Raw genomic sequence first — 15,192 nt, forward strand, 5'->3', positions numbered from 1 at the left:
TAATTAAATGGAGAAGTGGTCTATTGAATAAGGGGCTTCAAAAATCTATTCATTAAAAATTAAAAATTATAGATACTATTCATTTAATAATTTGAGAACATTCTTTGTTGTATATACAATCTAATCGGTGAAATCAAGAGTTTTCAAACAGTTTTTCCATCTTGGACCTACATTCCTATTGTGTCATTACAAATGGCATTCATCCATATTGTGGCAGTAGAAGTGACATATAAATATTTTGATTACTATCTATTTATCAACCATTTAATTTATATAACTATGTTAATTAGAATTTGTAACCGTGTTAGTTAACCACTATTGATAACATAATTTTAAAGCACTCTCTATCCAAAGGAGAGAGTGTTTATGTGTTTTTTGTCAAAATTAATTTTGTCTGGTAGTTTTTTGTCAAAATTAATTTTTGTCTAGTAGCTTTTTGTCAAAATTAATTTATTGTTGGTCTTTTTAGGAGTCCTGAGATAATTGTGGCTTGAGTAGCTGAGACTCAAGGCATTTAAGCCTTCAGAATTTTGGGATCACACCACACCAACCTTCAGTGTGGGTGATTTTTGCTCATATAACCCTCAAAATTTTGAAATCATACCACACCAATCTGGATAGATTTTTGATCATTTAATTTCAAATAACTGACCTTTGCACCACCAAATATCTTAACACAACACTCCCTCACCATTACTCTTAATACCCATAAATATTTTTATGGAAAATAATATTGTTCTTACACCGCCCAGAAGTTTCACCGGAAAATAATATTGGTCTTACACCCCACAGATGTTTCTCCAGAAAATAATATTGGTTTTACTCGGTCTTACTAGTCTGGGAAAGTGAAGGGTCGGCCTGGGAGAATGTTATGTTCACATTGGCGACTTTTCTGCAGGGCATTCCCACTCGTTCAACGAAATCAATCACTACTTGTTTTCTTTTCGGTCAAGATTCTACCTACTCTATTGTAATTTCCCTGAATTTAATGAACAATTCAATAAGGACCGAGAACGCTATCCAGTGAACAATTCTTTGATTCAGTAGGGCCCGAGAACGCTATTGAAAAGTATATTGTGATTTTAAAATTCGGAGTCATCGCAGCCGGAAGCATGATTCCAAAATTTTCATGAGTTTTATGATCAATTCAACGATGACCGAGTACGTCATTGAAAAGTTCATCGTGCTTATAAAATTCCGAGCCAGAGGAATGATTCCGACTTATCTTTTCTTTATATAGTATACTGGCAGTAGCTTGCGGATGATTGGAAATTCTATGAGCCACCCCCAACATCTGGTTGAGGAATGCATTTGTTGTTTCTGTAGACGATATCATGGGGACTCCATACTTGGGTTTAATTCTTCCTGTATTTCTTCTTTGCATTTGCACTGGAGTTTCAGCGGTCACAAACCTCAACGACGGTTAGCTCACAAGCACATTTGACTTAGCAGTCCATGGAGTCTCTCTTATATTCAGTTTTCATTATTTCTATTATCTGCAGAATTGAAAATTGTATCTGCAACATCACAAAACTTGGTAATAGCTCCAGATTGTCTTATATTTATTTTGATTTTCTGCTGCAGCTGCCATTCTCCGTGCACTGAAATTAAATTGGGGAAACACGGCGCCACAAAATTGGAGCGGTTCTGATCCCTGCGAGTCTCAATGGGTTGGGGTCAGCTGCACAAACTCCGGGCAAATAAGTTCACTGTCAGCATCCCCTTCTCAACCTGTGATTGTTATTTATGTGACGACCTTAATATCAATCTATTTCACATGTCTGAGATTGTTTTTCGTTAATTTTCCTTTTCATGGGTGGAATTTCTATCAATAATGGGGATACCTCGTTCAATGCCTAAAATTTATAAAGATAATTTTTCTGGACTTCAATTCCTACTGTGCCTGTGCATGGCTGCAAATTCCCATACGACTACATAGGTTGAATGACTATCAGTGATGTGGGTACTTTGTTAAATGTCCAAAATCTCTATCGCATTTTGATTAAGGATCTATATCCACATTTAGTTGGGCTTTGGTCTGGAGTTATGCTATAAAGGATTTGTCTCAGAATTAATAATCCTGTACAGGATACTGTCAGCCATGAATCTTCAGGGAAATCTTCCACCCGATATCGGTCATCTTACTGCACTCCAAACACTGTAAGTCGCTTAAGTCGCTTATGTCTTATAGAAAAGATATATGAATGAGTCTAATGTATTGCTAAGTTCATCCATGAATATCTTCTCTGGGCACTGCAGGGATTTATCATACAACGGGCAGTTGATTGGACCGCTCCCACAGACCCTTGGAAGCTTGACTAACCTGCAAAGCTTGTGAGTGTACTAACCTAACTCATCATCAAGTATTGAAGTACTGGCACAAACATAGACCGGAATTCCCTGTAATATTGATGATGATAAGTTCTTCAATCGGATTGCAATTAAACAGTAATTTTCTGGCATACTCAGGAGACTGATCGAGTGTAATTTTACCGGACCATCCCAGATTCATTGGGAAATCTGGTTAATCTTCAATTTTTGTAAGATTATCGCTGGACCATAAAATTTTTATGTTCTGCATTTTATAGTAGTTCAACATAACGGATTTAGATACTAATTCTAAATATATTTTGTTCTAACAGGGCTTTGAATTCCAATAAATTACGCGGTTCAATACCTTCCTCGTTGGGTTACTTAATTAACGTTACCTGGCTAGATCTGTCGGACAATCAGCTCACTGGAACTCTTCCGGTCTCAAACGTAAGCCAGCCTGGATTAGACAAACTCCACGCTGCACAGCACTTGTAAGAAAGATGGAATGTTGATTGTTTATTTGGGTTTTACCATGAATGAATAAATGGAATATTTATTGTTTATTTGGGTTTTACCATGAATGAATAAATGGAATATTGATTGTTTATTTGGGTTACCATGAATGAATAAATTACTGATGGATTTCTTATTGTTGCCAGCCACTTCAACAAAAACAAACTTACAGGTTCCATCCCATCTAATCTTTTTAGCTCTGAGATGGTACTATTACACGTGTAAGTAAAACAGATCCCTGTTTTTCGACGTTTGGGAAAGTGAATATGGATTACATATCAATGACTGTTTTGAGTATTTTGTTGGTAAGCAGGCTGTTTGATAGCAATGATTTTTCTGGGGAGATCCCATCTACTTTAGGGCTTGTACAAACCTTGGAAGCCTTGTGAGTATCAAATTTTCCATTACACCATTTATTGATGCACCTTTTTAGAGTTATGCACAAGACTGATATCTAAAATTAAGTTTGTTTAACCTTATTGGTTATTTTCTGATACAGGAGGCTTGACAGAAACTCTTTAGTTGGTCAGATTCCATCCAACATCAGCAATCTGAAATCTCTCTTTGAGCTGTAAGATTCTCCCTGTATCTGGGCTCAAGTATTTAGAATCGAAGTCTTCAATATGGATAAATACCATCATCTGGTTCCTTGTGCAATATTTTCTTGTTAAATCCATTGCTTTTCGGTTAAGAAAGTTAGTAACAAAACAGAGGTACAAAATTTTATAACAGAGCTCTGAAACCCATATCAAAACATATAATAAAATCCTCCACTAAGGTAATAGCCGGCTACCTCATTACCAGAACATGACTGATCTAGTTATTACACAAAAACTTGATTAAAAAACAGATCTTGACGCACTTGACCATATTCATGTAACCCCTTAATACACAGATAAAACCAGAGGTTGCCCAAGACTCTTGACAAAATACATAGTTATAAAAAAAACATGGATTCATGGCTAGTCAAAATACTATTTTTTATCCAGGAAATCAGATTGAGATGTCTCAACTCATTTAGAAAGCTTACTAGGAAATAAATTTCCGGAGAAATTAGGATACATGTGAAAATTTCAATAGTTTTAAACCTTATATATGAGAAATAATATGTTTCTTTGAAATATGTAGAAATTAACACATATAACATTATTAAAAGTTGCATTTAGACCAAACATGAATGGATGACTTTCGGACTAAATTTAGTCGGAAATTTGGTTTTGACTGAAGAGATTCCTGATGTGCAGTGATTCTGTGTTGTTTTCAGACAGCTTTCAAATAATAACCTGAACCAATCGATTCCAGACTTATCTGGGCTAACTTATCTCCAATATCTGTAAGTAAATGGTAAACACTTGTGTTATTGTTTTAAAGTTTGGCTTATATCAATCTAGATATAACGAATTCAGTGTTCAGGGACTTGAGCAACAATGACTTCAGTTCATCCGAATTTCCCCCTTGGCTTTCGAGTTTAAAGGACTTGACAACAGTGTAAGTTCCTCAAAAGTTAACATTTTTACAGAAGCTTTGAAGATCAGATGAAGAACTGCTAGAATAATGTCAGATTTATGTTGTTGTTCCGTTTCACAGGGTGCTGGATAAGTGCAATCTGACTGGACAGGTTCCCTCCAATTTTTTTGACTTGCCGTCCCTTGAGACTCTGAATGTCAGCGACAATCATCTGAACGGAACTGTGATTCTCAACAGCAATGTAAGCCCGAACCTGGAACTGATAAACCTTCAAAATAATAACATCACTGAGGCGCCTCAGTCAAGCACTACGAGCATTTATATATTGTGAGTACCTTTACTACTGACCCAACTTTGTCATCTCTACAATTACACTATGGTCGGTTGCACAATTTTGGCTCCTGTCAAATGTAAATTTGTAGGTTGATTCTCACAAGTGCTCATGTTCTTATCTCACCTTACTCTAGTTGTTAATGTGCTCATCTTTGTCAAGTGGTGATATTGGTTTTGGGTAACTTGATTACGGCACTGAATGGTGATGGCTTGAAATTTGAAATTTCAGGCTTCAGGGAAATCCGTTTTGTCAATCCCAATCTTCAGACTCTGGCATTTTCTGTCAAACATCCAGTGGACAAACCAGCTACGCAACAAATCTAACACAATGTGGAGGCAGGACATGCTCCGGGGGCTTAAAGGTCAATCCAAGTTCCTGCCAATGCCAACAGCCTTATCAGGGCAAACTAGTGTTCAAAGCTCCCTTATTTTCAGATTTAAACAATAATAAGTTATTCCAGAGCTTACAGCAATCTCTTCAATCGAGTCTCAGTTTCGCTGTGGACGCAGTGTACCTGTGCTGCCTCTATTTTGACAACACCGATTATCTCATTACGCCGGTTCAGTTTTTCCCTCTTGATCAACTGAAGTACTTTGGATCCCCAGAGATTGTGAGCATCAGTTCCTTCCTCGGTAATCAAGACTATAAGCCGCCTCAAGGCTTCGGGCCCTATCTTTTCCTGGCAGATCCATACCAATATCGTAAGAACATGGCAACTACATTGCATACTCTTGGCCTTTGTCTATAAACAATTAAAATGATAAGATGGCCCTAACGATCAGAATAACCTCTGTGTGTGGTTGTTCGCAGAAAGTTCAACATCGAAAATGAGCACGGGTGCAATCGTCGGCATAGCCATTGCAGGAGCAGTGTTGGCTCTTGCCATTGTAGCAATAGCCTTTTATGCTTTGAAGCAAAAGAAAAAAGCTGATCTGGCCGTTGAAATCCACAAACCATTCGGTACATTATTGTTCCTGAGTTGAAAACATTAAAATATCATTTTTTTAGGGGTGGGGGTCGGTAATTTGAAAAAATCAAAGTTAATATTGATTTTATTTGTTAAATTAGTCTATTTGTAATTTAATCGCTAACTGTACAAATCAGATGCTCCCTTCATTTCAGTTAGATGTGTAATCATTATGATATATTGATATATTTGAAATCTGATGGATATGAGTGAAGTCAACTATATTGATATATTTGAAATCTGATGGATATGAGTGAAGTCAATTATATTGATATATTTGAAATCTGATGGATATGAGTGAAGTCAACTGTTTAACTTGACTCATATTTTTTTTGAATATTCAGTAATTTGCAGTGTAATTATATTCAAGTTTTCAATTGGAGTCTGATACTGTTAATATGTAAACTTTTACAGCATCATGGGGAACGAGTGGTCAAGATGGTGGAGGTGCTCCTAGACTGAAAGGTGCCAGATGGTTTTCCTTCGCCGAAATAAAGAAGGTTACGAATAATTTCTCTGACAGTAACGAAATCGGAACAGGAGGATATGGCAAGGTATACCTTTTGAAATGCCTGAAATTATTTTGATCAGTATTATTACAATGATAAAATAGATAGGAGTTCTGCACTTAGATATCAAGATTGAAGCCAATGTGTGCTGTCAACAAGGGCTTGGGTTATGTGAAATGCGTTCTATCTCGGTACCTTTTATTATTTTTGGGGCAAATTTTGGCATAATTTTCATCTCAAATTTGAAACTGCAATCCCAGTAAATGGAAGAAACAATTTCATCAATTTATAACTGCGAACTAAAAGGTTTTGACGTCTCTGAATCACTCCAAAAAATCAAAATTGTAAGTCCAACTTTCAGAATTTGCAGATCTGTGATTTATGGGATTTCAGCAAAAGTGAACTGTTTTAGCTGACCCTCACACAACAACTTGAATAAGTCAACGTAAGGGCTTTTGGGGTCTCTGCATCACTTCAAATCATCAAGATTGCAGATCGAACAATAAATCTTACAGAATTTGCAACTCTGCGATTTTTTTGGATTTCAATAAATGTTTGTTTTAGTCTTAGCCCTTTAACAACACCCTTGAGGAAGATGTCATTAAAGGGTTTTGGGGTTTCTGAGCCACTCTAAATTATGAAATTTGCAGATCGAACAATATATCTTTCAGGATTTGCAGATCTGAGATTTTTAGGATTTCACCAAAAGCTAAGTGTTTAACCCTTAAACAACACCTTGAGGAAGAGTCACAGATTCTTCACTTAACTCCATAGGACAAGGTTTTGAACCCATTCTAATGACCTGAGCGTAGATTAATGGCAGATTCTGGAATATTCCAAAGATTTGACAAACATAAACAAAGTCAAACAGTTGACTTTATTCATCTCCTTAGATTAATCCAGATAAAAATGGCGATTCTATCTTAGATTAAGTAAATAAGTCACAGACAACATATGAACACACAAATTTTAGAGAAAAAATTCCACTTCATTTTTACCTTACACATAGCGACTCATTGTTCATGGCTAAGGTTTTTGACAATAGTATACTAAAGCCCTATAAACAAGATTTGTCTTAAAAGACCATAAACAATAAACACCATGGTAAATGGTTGAAGGTTAAGAAAGTCTTATAGTCATCTCTGGAATTTGTAGGTGTACAAAGAAATGCTATATGGAGGAGAAATGGTGGCCATTAAAAGGGCTAAAAAAGGGTTAATCCAGGGTAGATCTGAATTAAAAAACGAGGTCAAGCTCATATCTCAAGTTCACCATAAGAACCTGGTGGGACTCAATGGCTTTTGCTTTGAAAAAGAAAAACAAATGCTTGTTTATGAGTTCATCCCAAATGGAACTCTGGGAGAAAGCATCTTTGGTAAGAATATCCCATTTTCATACCACATGATTTCTGCTCTTCCCCCATAATATATATTAATTCAAAGTATCTATTTCTGTTGGATTGAAAAACAGGTAAAACGGGTATTCGCCTGGACTGGGGAAGAAGAGTTTGTATAGCCCTAGGGTCTGCTCGAGGATTGGCATATCTGCACGAACTTGCAGATCCACCCATAATCCACAGAGACATCAAAACAGCCAACATATTGTTGGACATGAATCTGACTGCCAAGGTAGCAGATTTTGGGCTTTCCAAACTCGTTTCAGATGGAGGAGCTGAGGAAGGAGGCAAAAACTACATCTCAACTGAAGTCAAAGGGACACTGGTAATCATTTTGCACTGAACTTATACTAGTGTTGTTGGCAGATCTATCTATGGTAGAAGTTACAGTGAGACTGAATGTGTTTTTGCAGGGGTTACCTGGATCCAGAGTACTACACAACGCAGCAGCTCAGCGATAAGAGCGATGTCTACAGTTTCGGTATTGTTTTGCTGGAGCTTGTTACAGCAAGGCCGCCCATTAAGGACGGGAAATTCATTGTTAGACTGGTGAAGGCGGCCTTGGAGAAGGGGGGTATAAGTGGCTTGCAAGGGGAGCTAATGGATCCCTTCTTAAGAAAATCTTCTGAGACTGAAACCCTCACAGGGTTTGATCGGTTCTTGGGTTTGGCACTGAGCTGCGTCGAGGAATCAGGTTTCGAGCGACCATCGATGAGGGAAGTAGTGAAGGAGCTGGAATTGATTATGGAAATGGGTTCAGGCTTCTCTGCAGACTCCATACCAGCAAGGAGAAACAGCTTTGTTAAGAAGGGACAGCCCGCGCTTCCTTATTATGGTCAAGATATGGAAGCGGGTAATTCTAGTGGGGATGTGCTGAGTAATAGCGATGTGTTTGAATATAGCGGAGGATATCCAATCTCTTCGACTGTACGGCCCATGTAGTTGCAGGTTGTGTGTGTGAGGTTCTTTCTCGCGAGAGAGCTTTTTGTATTTTTATTGATAAACAGAGGCACACCAAAGTAGTTTTTTCCTTTTTCAAAGCCATGCTTTATGGAAATATTGTTGGAAAAAGATAAATTTTATGGATTTATCTTGGAAAAGGATTAGTTTATTCATGAAAATTTATTATGCAAGGATTATTTTATATGCTCTTATTATTCTAAATGCTCTTTCCTAATTTTCTTTTAACTGTAAATTATTTTTTAATTATAAATTTACTTTTCTTTTAAGTGTAAATTATCTTTTAATTATAAATTTACTTTTATAGATTATAAAAGAAATATCAATAAATTTATATTGATTTTTTTTTTTTTCGGAGAGAAAATCATCATATATTATATTAAGAAAATATAATGAGCTGATACATAAAAGGCCATAATATTTTTGGCGGTTGATCGTGAAGATAATAACTATATTGAAAATTATTACTATATGAATGGATTAAAAGAAATTGAAGATAATAACTATATTGAAAATTATTGATGATGATGATGGTTGTTAACGTCCACTGAGACCAAATAATGATCTATCGGACCTAAAAAGACAAATTATTTATTTATTTTGATTTAAGATTTTATTCCGATGCTCAAAAAGCTTGGAGAGAAGCCTCCCGAGCTCACTATAATTTTGGCATTGCAAAAGGCTAGAAAGGTCAGTATTGTAACAAAGGTTGTGAAATTGAGATCTAATGTGGTTGTATGCAGGGCACTCTAAGAGGAAGTGGTTTTCATCCTCGATGCTCTTATTCTCACAAATATGGCAGATCCTTTCCATCCATGGCGTTTTAGGAACTACCCAGCGGCCAGTCTCACTATGGAGCTCATGAGAATTCGTTCTAATCTTTGCTATATTAATTTTCTTTTTTGAGCTAGTTAGAATAGAGAGATACTTTTGATCTTCAAGGGTGGGGTTGATGACCTTCTTATAATAACTTAATTTTCTTTTAGACGCTAAATCTTTCTCACACCACAATTTTTCTTTGAACTTAGAAGTAACAATATCTTTAATGTTATTTATGTTTTGCAAAGCATCATTCTCATTGATCTCCCAATAGTTTAACCAGGCCCTTGTGTCCTTATGCCATCCTCGGTTAAGCCTTAGGTGATTTTGGCTGGAATTTAAAGCTAGCTTAGGAAGTCTATGATTGTCTATGTTATTGAGCTTGTGCTTGTACATCAGAAACCTGAGCATAGCCAGGCTCTCAATAGAAGAAAGACCCGCTTCTATAAGGAGAATAGGATAGGGTGTATTACTTTTAATTTTCAGGTTATAAGTTATAAAATGCTTCTGGATTTGATCAATCTTCCTCCATGATTCTCTGGAGATGCTGCAGCCCCAAACTTCACAGCCATATAAGATAACAGGAGTGACTAAAGTTTCAAAGAGGAACTTCTTTTTATCCCACATTACGAGGTTTGCTGTTTTACAGTTATTTTCAAGACCAAAATAAGCTTTCCATCCCCCATTGATCCTTTTCTCAATGCTATGGTTCCAGTTGAGCTTGTGATGGATATCAATTCCTAGGTACTTGTAAGAATACACTTCCTCCAATTTATTATTGTCATACGTAAAATTAGCGCAAGTGTCCTTTTTAGATTTGATAATCATAACTTTTGTTTTGTCTGTGTTAACAGTCATACCCATGGTAGAGCAGAAATCCTTAAGAAGCTTGAGTTGCTTATCAAGATCAGAAGGGCACCTTGCCAGAAGAACAATATCGTCAGCATAGAGAAGAAGGATAATGACTATCCCAGCTAAGATTGTGCCACCACATCCTGCTTCTTCTAAATAACCTTCGAGCTTATCGATGTAAATGCCAAATAGAGTAGGGGAGAGGGGGCAACCTTGTTTAACTCCGATGTTACACTTACTATATGAATGGATTAAAAGAAATTAACAAACAAATTGCGTTGTCACATGAACAATTATAATATATTTTTCGCATGAACAATTAATAATATACTCATGGTAAGGAATAAAAAATGTAAATATAAATCATGATACCTTAAATATTTTTAATTAATGTAGATGCTTTTTAAAGTGTATTAATATTTTGGTTTTTTTATAAATTATATTTTGATTTCTAAATAAAAAAGTTATATATTTTATTTAAATAAGTTTTATTTTTTAAATTTTATAGGGATAAAAATGATAAGATAGTTAACATTAAGTAAGATTTATGTGATTTATTTTTTTAAGAAAATAAGAGATTAAATAAAATGTAAGAAAATAAGAGATTAGATAGAATGCTGTAGCATTTTATTTTTATTTTCAGAAATAAATAAGAGAAGTGGTCTATTTTCACAATTTTTTTGTTGAGTTAAAAGGTAAATAAAATATTGAAAACATTTTATCAAATTATAAATACTTTATTACAATATATTTATGATATTAAGTTTTTGTTTTCTCCCTAAGTGAGGACAAGTTTTCCAAAAAAAAACTCTTTCATAAATTTTTTAATTGTAGATTATTTTTTAATTATAAATTTAATTTGTATACATTATAAAAAAATTAAAAATATGATGATGGTAATTGCAATAAAAAATTATTAATAAATTTGAAAAATGAGAGCTCTGTAACTCGAACCCTAATGGCAGCAAAGCGGTGAAAACCTAAGGAAGCTGGGACGAGAGCTAAGACAATCGAAGCAGTCTAGTCCAGCACAACTGACAAAGGCCAGAGCAGAAAAGGAATGACAGAAAATGTCAGGAGGGGAGAGATCCCCCTCCTATAGAGAAGTGGCGGCAGGCGACAGGCAAAGCAACCAGGAGTCAGAGGAACGGAAGAGCACGGGACTGGTTTTAGGAGCGGCCTGGCAATCAGGCCGACGAGGGAAATGTCTGCCATGTACCACAGAAAAACCCAGATATGTCATCCCAGCGAACAAGCTGGAAAAGTACCGAAGTTTCATGAGAGACCACGCCCTCATATGCAAGTTCGTTGGAGTCTGACCATCGGAAAGGGACCTCACAAAGTGGATACAGCAGAAATGGCAGCCTCAAGGACACATCGAGCTCAAGCTGGGAGTGAAGGGCTTCTTTACGGTAATCTTCTTTAACCTGAAAGATAGAGAACAGGTCTTTGATAAAGGCCCTTATTGTTATAATAATGCCGGTCTATTTTTACGCTTCTGGGAAGACTGTTATAACCCAGACAAAGAAACCTTTCTGGCTGCTCCTGTCTGGGTCCGTCTTTTTGGGCTTCCCACAGAATTTTGGGACCCAGACATTCTGGAAGGAATAGGTAACTCAATAGGAAGCTTCGTGAAGATAGAACCACTAAGAAAGGTAGATACACCTCATATGCCAGGATTTGTGTTTACATGAACTTAGCAAACCCCATCCCCGACACTATTGAGCTTGAATGCCATGAAGAGATTTGGCAGCAAAGCATAGACTATGAGCACATTCCGTTCAGGTGCCGCCGATGCCACGCTCATGGACATCTCGCAAAGGAATGCCCATTAGCCCGGGAGGATGAAGAAGCTAGAAGGCCCCAAAGAAACAAGAGAGAGTCGGAACAGGAGGAATTCCAAGAAGTGAGAAACAAAAAGAAACCCAACAAGGAACCCCCCCAGAAAGATAGGAAAGGTAAACAACCTAACACAGTGAAACCAAACAGTTTTGCTATATTGCAGGTAGATGAGGATGAGGAAGATCAGCACATGGAACAACAGGAAGATAAAGGCTCAGACTGCAGTGAATCTAGTGACAGGATCCTAGCCAAATGAAAGGCCCCGAGTGAGACACATGAACAGGAGAAGGAAACAGAGGAACAAACAGAATAGATGGAGACAGACCAGGAGTCCAGCAAGGAGGACCTAAGCCAAGAAGAGGAAGTGTTGGAAAATCTGCTACAAGAATGGAAGAACCTGGACGAAAGGTTTATCCCCGAAGACCAAAAGAAGTTGTATACGGAAACCTTCCAACATTACAAAACCAAATTAGGAAAAGGCAAAGCCTCATCTGCAGAGAACCAAGAGATTCAAAAAGAAACCAGATTAGATCAGACTGGTCAAAATAAAGGGGGGAAAAAAAGAAAAGAGGAAGAAAAAACATCAAGGAAACCATACAACTATGGGAGAAACCCTAGTTAACACTGGGAAAGTAGTACTGCTTTCAGCGGTGTTCCATACCCTCTCTCAAGTTAATCAATGATCTTGACCTCATGGAATATCAGAGGCCTAAATAGTAAAGGAAAACAGAGATATTTAGCAGCACGACTCAAACAAGACAAACCACAGATCATGCTCCTCCAAGAAACCAAAATCCCAGGACAGAAAATGGAGAAACCCTTAACAAAATAAAGCCAAGATATGACCATGTCACTGTAGACCCCAAAGGCAGTGCAGGAGGAATAGCTATCCTCTGGAACCCAGCTGAAGTCCTAGCTGACTGGTGGATAGGAACGCCCAGAATCCTCACTGGGAGATTTAGACTAATAGGTCAAAGTGAATGGGTTGCAATCTCAGCTGTCTACGGGCCCCACACCCGCGCAGACCGAGACCTGTTCCTCACTCAGCTGACTAAGCTCCGAAGTTTACACCAGGAACAGAGATGGATCCTGGCTAGGGACTTTAACTTAATTGCTTCTCGAGAAGAGAAAAAAGGTGGAATAAGTAGGGAAGACACAGAAATGGAAAGATTTAGGGAAGTGCAGACAGAATTAAGAGTAGTAGACATCCCAACCATCAACGGAAAATACACATGGAACAATAGAAGAGGTGGCACCAAACAGATAGCTTCCAGACTGGATAGATTCCTCATTTCAGAACCCATAATTGAGCTAGATATCTTCTATGAAGCCTCTATCCTACCCTCAACAGGGTCGGATCACTGGCCAATAAACTGGAAATAGCCTTAAATAATCATAGCAAAAGGAGACCCTTTCGGTTCGAGTCCTTCTGGCTCCGAGCCCCTGACTTCCTAGATAAAGTAAAAGGATGGTGGCAGGACAACAAAAGCGGTAAGGAGGGCCTCAGCAAAATGCGCTTCTTCCAGCAAAGGCTCAAAGAAATTAAAAGCAAAATTAAAAAGTGCAACAAGGAAGAATTTGGTAATATCCAGCAGGAGCAGGGCAAACTCCAAGCCAAAATGGAAAGAATCCAGCAGCAAATCATTATGGACGGTCGAAGCCAGGCCCTTGCAGAGGAGGAAGGGAGAGTAATCACACAATTAGAGGAAAGGAGAAAACAGGAGGAAATCTTGTGGAGGCAAAAATCTAGAATTCAATGGCTCAAGGAAGGTGACAGAAACTCCAAATTCTTCCATAAAGCCATGATAAATCATCACCAACACAACAGAATATTATCCCTAAAGGACAAGGAAGGAAACAGAGTGACTTAGCAAGAAGAAATAGAACATCTTTTGGTGGAACATTTCAAAGGTATTCTCTCTGAACCAAATATTAACCGAGTTGAGGACATAGACAAAATCAGCCACCATATTCCCAAGAAAGTCTCTAGAGATCAAAACCTGGCCCTTCTTCGGAAAATCTCCAAGGAGGAACTGGAGGAAGCAATTAAAAAAATGGCCAAAAGTAAGGCCCCAGGTCCCGATGGATTCACTATTGAATTCTATCAGGCAACGTGGAGCTTCATAGGAAATGATCTACTTGATCTAGTGGAAGAATCCAGATGCTCCAAACGCATGCACCAAGGCTTGAATGCCACCTTCCTAGCATTAATTCCTAAATCTGGATGCTCAGATGAACCGCAGGGTTTTAGGCCCATCTCACTCTGTAATGTGGTTTATAAAATTCTTGCAACTATCATGGTCAACAGGCTTAAGCCCATCCTGCCGGACCTCATAGCCCCAGAGAAAACTGGCTTTGTTTAAGGAAGGCAGATCATTGATGGCATTATAGTCGCCCAGGAAGTGATCCATTCCCTGAAAATCTCCCGAGCCCCAGGCATGCTTATCAAATTGGATCTGGCCAAGGCGTTTGACAGGCTCAGCTGGGTTTATCTGGAAGGAATCCTAAAATCCTATGGGTTCGATCAACATTGGATAAAATGGATCCTGTCAATGGTTAGCTCCCCCGTCATGTCAATTCTCCTAAATGGCTCCCCCACCGAAACCTTCACTCCTTCCTGTGGGCTAAGGCAGGGCGACCCCCTGTCCCCTTTCCTCTTCATCTTAGCTGCAGATGGCCTAGGCAGATTGGTTAAGGCTCGGGTTTCTAAAGATCAGATAAAAGGCCTCCACATTTGCAGGGATGATATCCAGGTCTCCCACCAGCAGTTTTTGGACGACGTAATGCTCTACGGTCAGGCCACCCTCAAGGAAGCCCAAAAAATTATCAAATCCCTTTCCCTATTTAGCAGAGCCTCCGAGATGGAAATAAATAAAGGAAAATCGGAAGTGTTCTTCTTCAACACATCCTTGGCTGTCCAAAGGTTCCTGGCACGTACTCTAGGCTTCAATAGAGGATCATTCCCCTCCAAATACCTGGGAATCATGTTAAATGAGCACCAATTCCGGTCGGGCAACTGGAATCTGCTAATCAAGAAAATCCACAACAGAATGGAGAACTGGACCCACCGTTCGTTAAATGCCCCAAGTCGGGTAACCCTATTGAAGTCAGTTCTGCAGGCAATCCCAAACTACCAGCTCTCTTGCCAAGCAATTCCTAAGGCTGCAAGCCAAAAGCTAGTCTCCCTGTTCAAAAATTTTCTCTGGCAAGGGACTAGCAA

At 38.1% G+C, this 15,192-nt stretch overlaps 2 protein-coding genes across 2 annotated transcripts; both read left to right on the plus strand.

The window, feature by feature from the left end:
* Positions 1-1,039: 1,039 nt before the first annotated feature.
* LOC149211265 (leucine-rich repeat receptor protein kinase HPCA1-like) lies at positions 1,040-7,842 on the plus strand. The gene is given in 18 exon segments (XM_089399235.1): positions 1,040-1,422; positions 1,585-1,711; positions 2,089-2,160; positions 2,260-2,334; positions 2,470-2,498; positions 2,501-2,540; positions 2,643-2,804; positions 2,973-3,047; positions 3,140-3,211; positions 3,326-3,397; positions 4,091-4,159; positions 4,240-4,314; positions 4,414-4,620; positions 4,850-5,328; positions 5,438-5,587; positions 6,009-6,148; positions 7,259-7,478; positions 7,574-7,842. Coding segments are annotated over 18 exon segments (2,421 nt in total). The 5' UTR covers positions 1,040-1,334.
* LOC149211266 (leucine-rich repeat receptor protein kinase HPCA1-like) lies at positions 7,579-8,531 on the plus strand. Its single transcript, XM_089394593.1, has one exon. It carries the CDS (start codon positions 7,899-7,901, stop codon positions 8,439-8,441), a length of 543 nt encoding a protein of 180 aa, XP_089250719.1. The 5' UTR covers positions 7,579-7,898; the 3' UTR covers positions 8,442-8,531.
* The last annotated feature ends 6,661 nt before the right edge of the window (positions 8,532-15,192 follow it).

Source organism: Pinus tabuliformis, chromosome 1_2, assembly GCF_031772625.1.
Source record: "Pinus tabuliformis cultivar Carrire ecotype Pingquan chromosome 1_2, CPIR1, whole genome shotgun sequence".
Classification (NCBI taxonomy): Eukaryota; Viridiplantae; Streptophyta; class Pinopsida; order Pinales; family Pinaceae; genus Pinus; species Pinus tabuliformis.

Bases quoted from the DNA above. Each gene is read 5' to 3' on its own strand.
- LOC149211266 (XM_089394593.1), top strand. From the start codon at position 7,899: ATGTGTTTTTGCAGGGGTTACCTGGATCCAGAGTACTACACAACGCAG.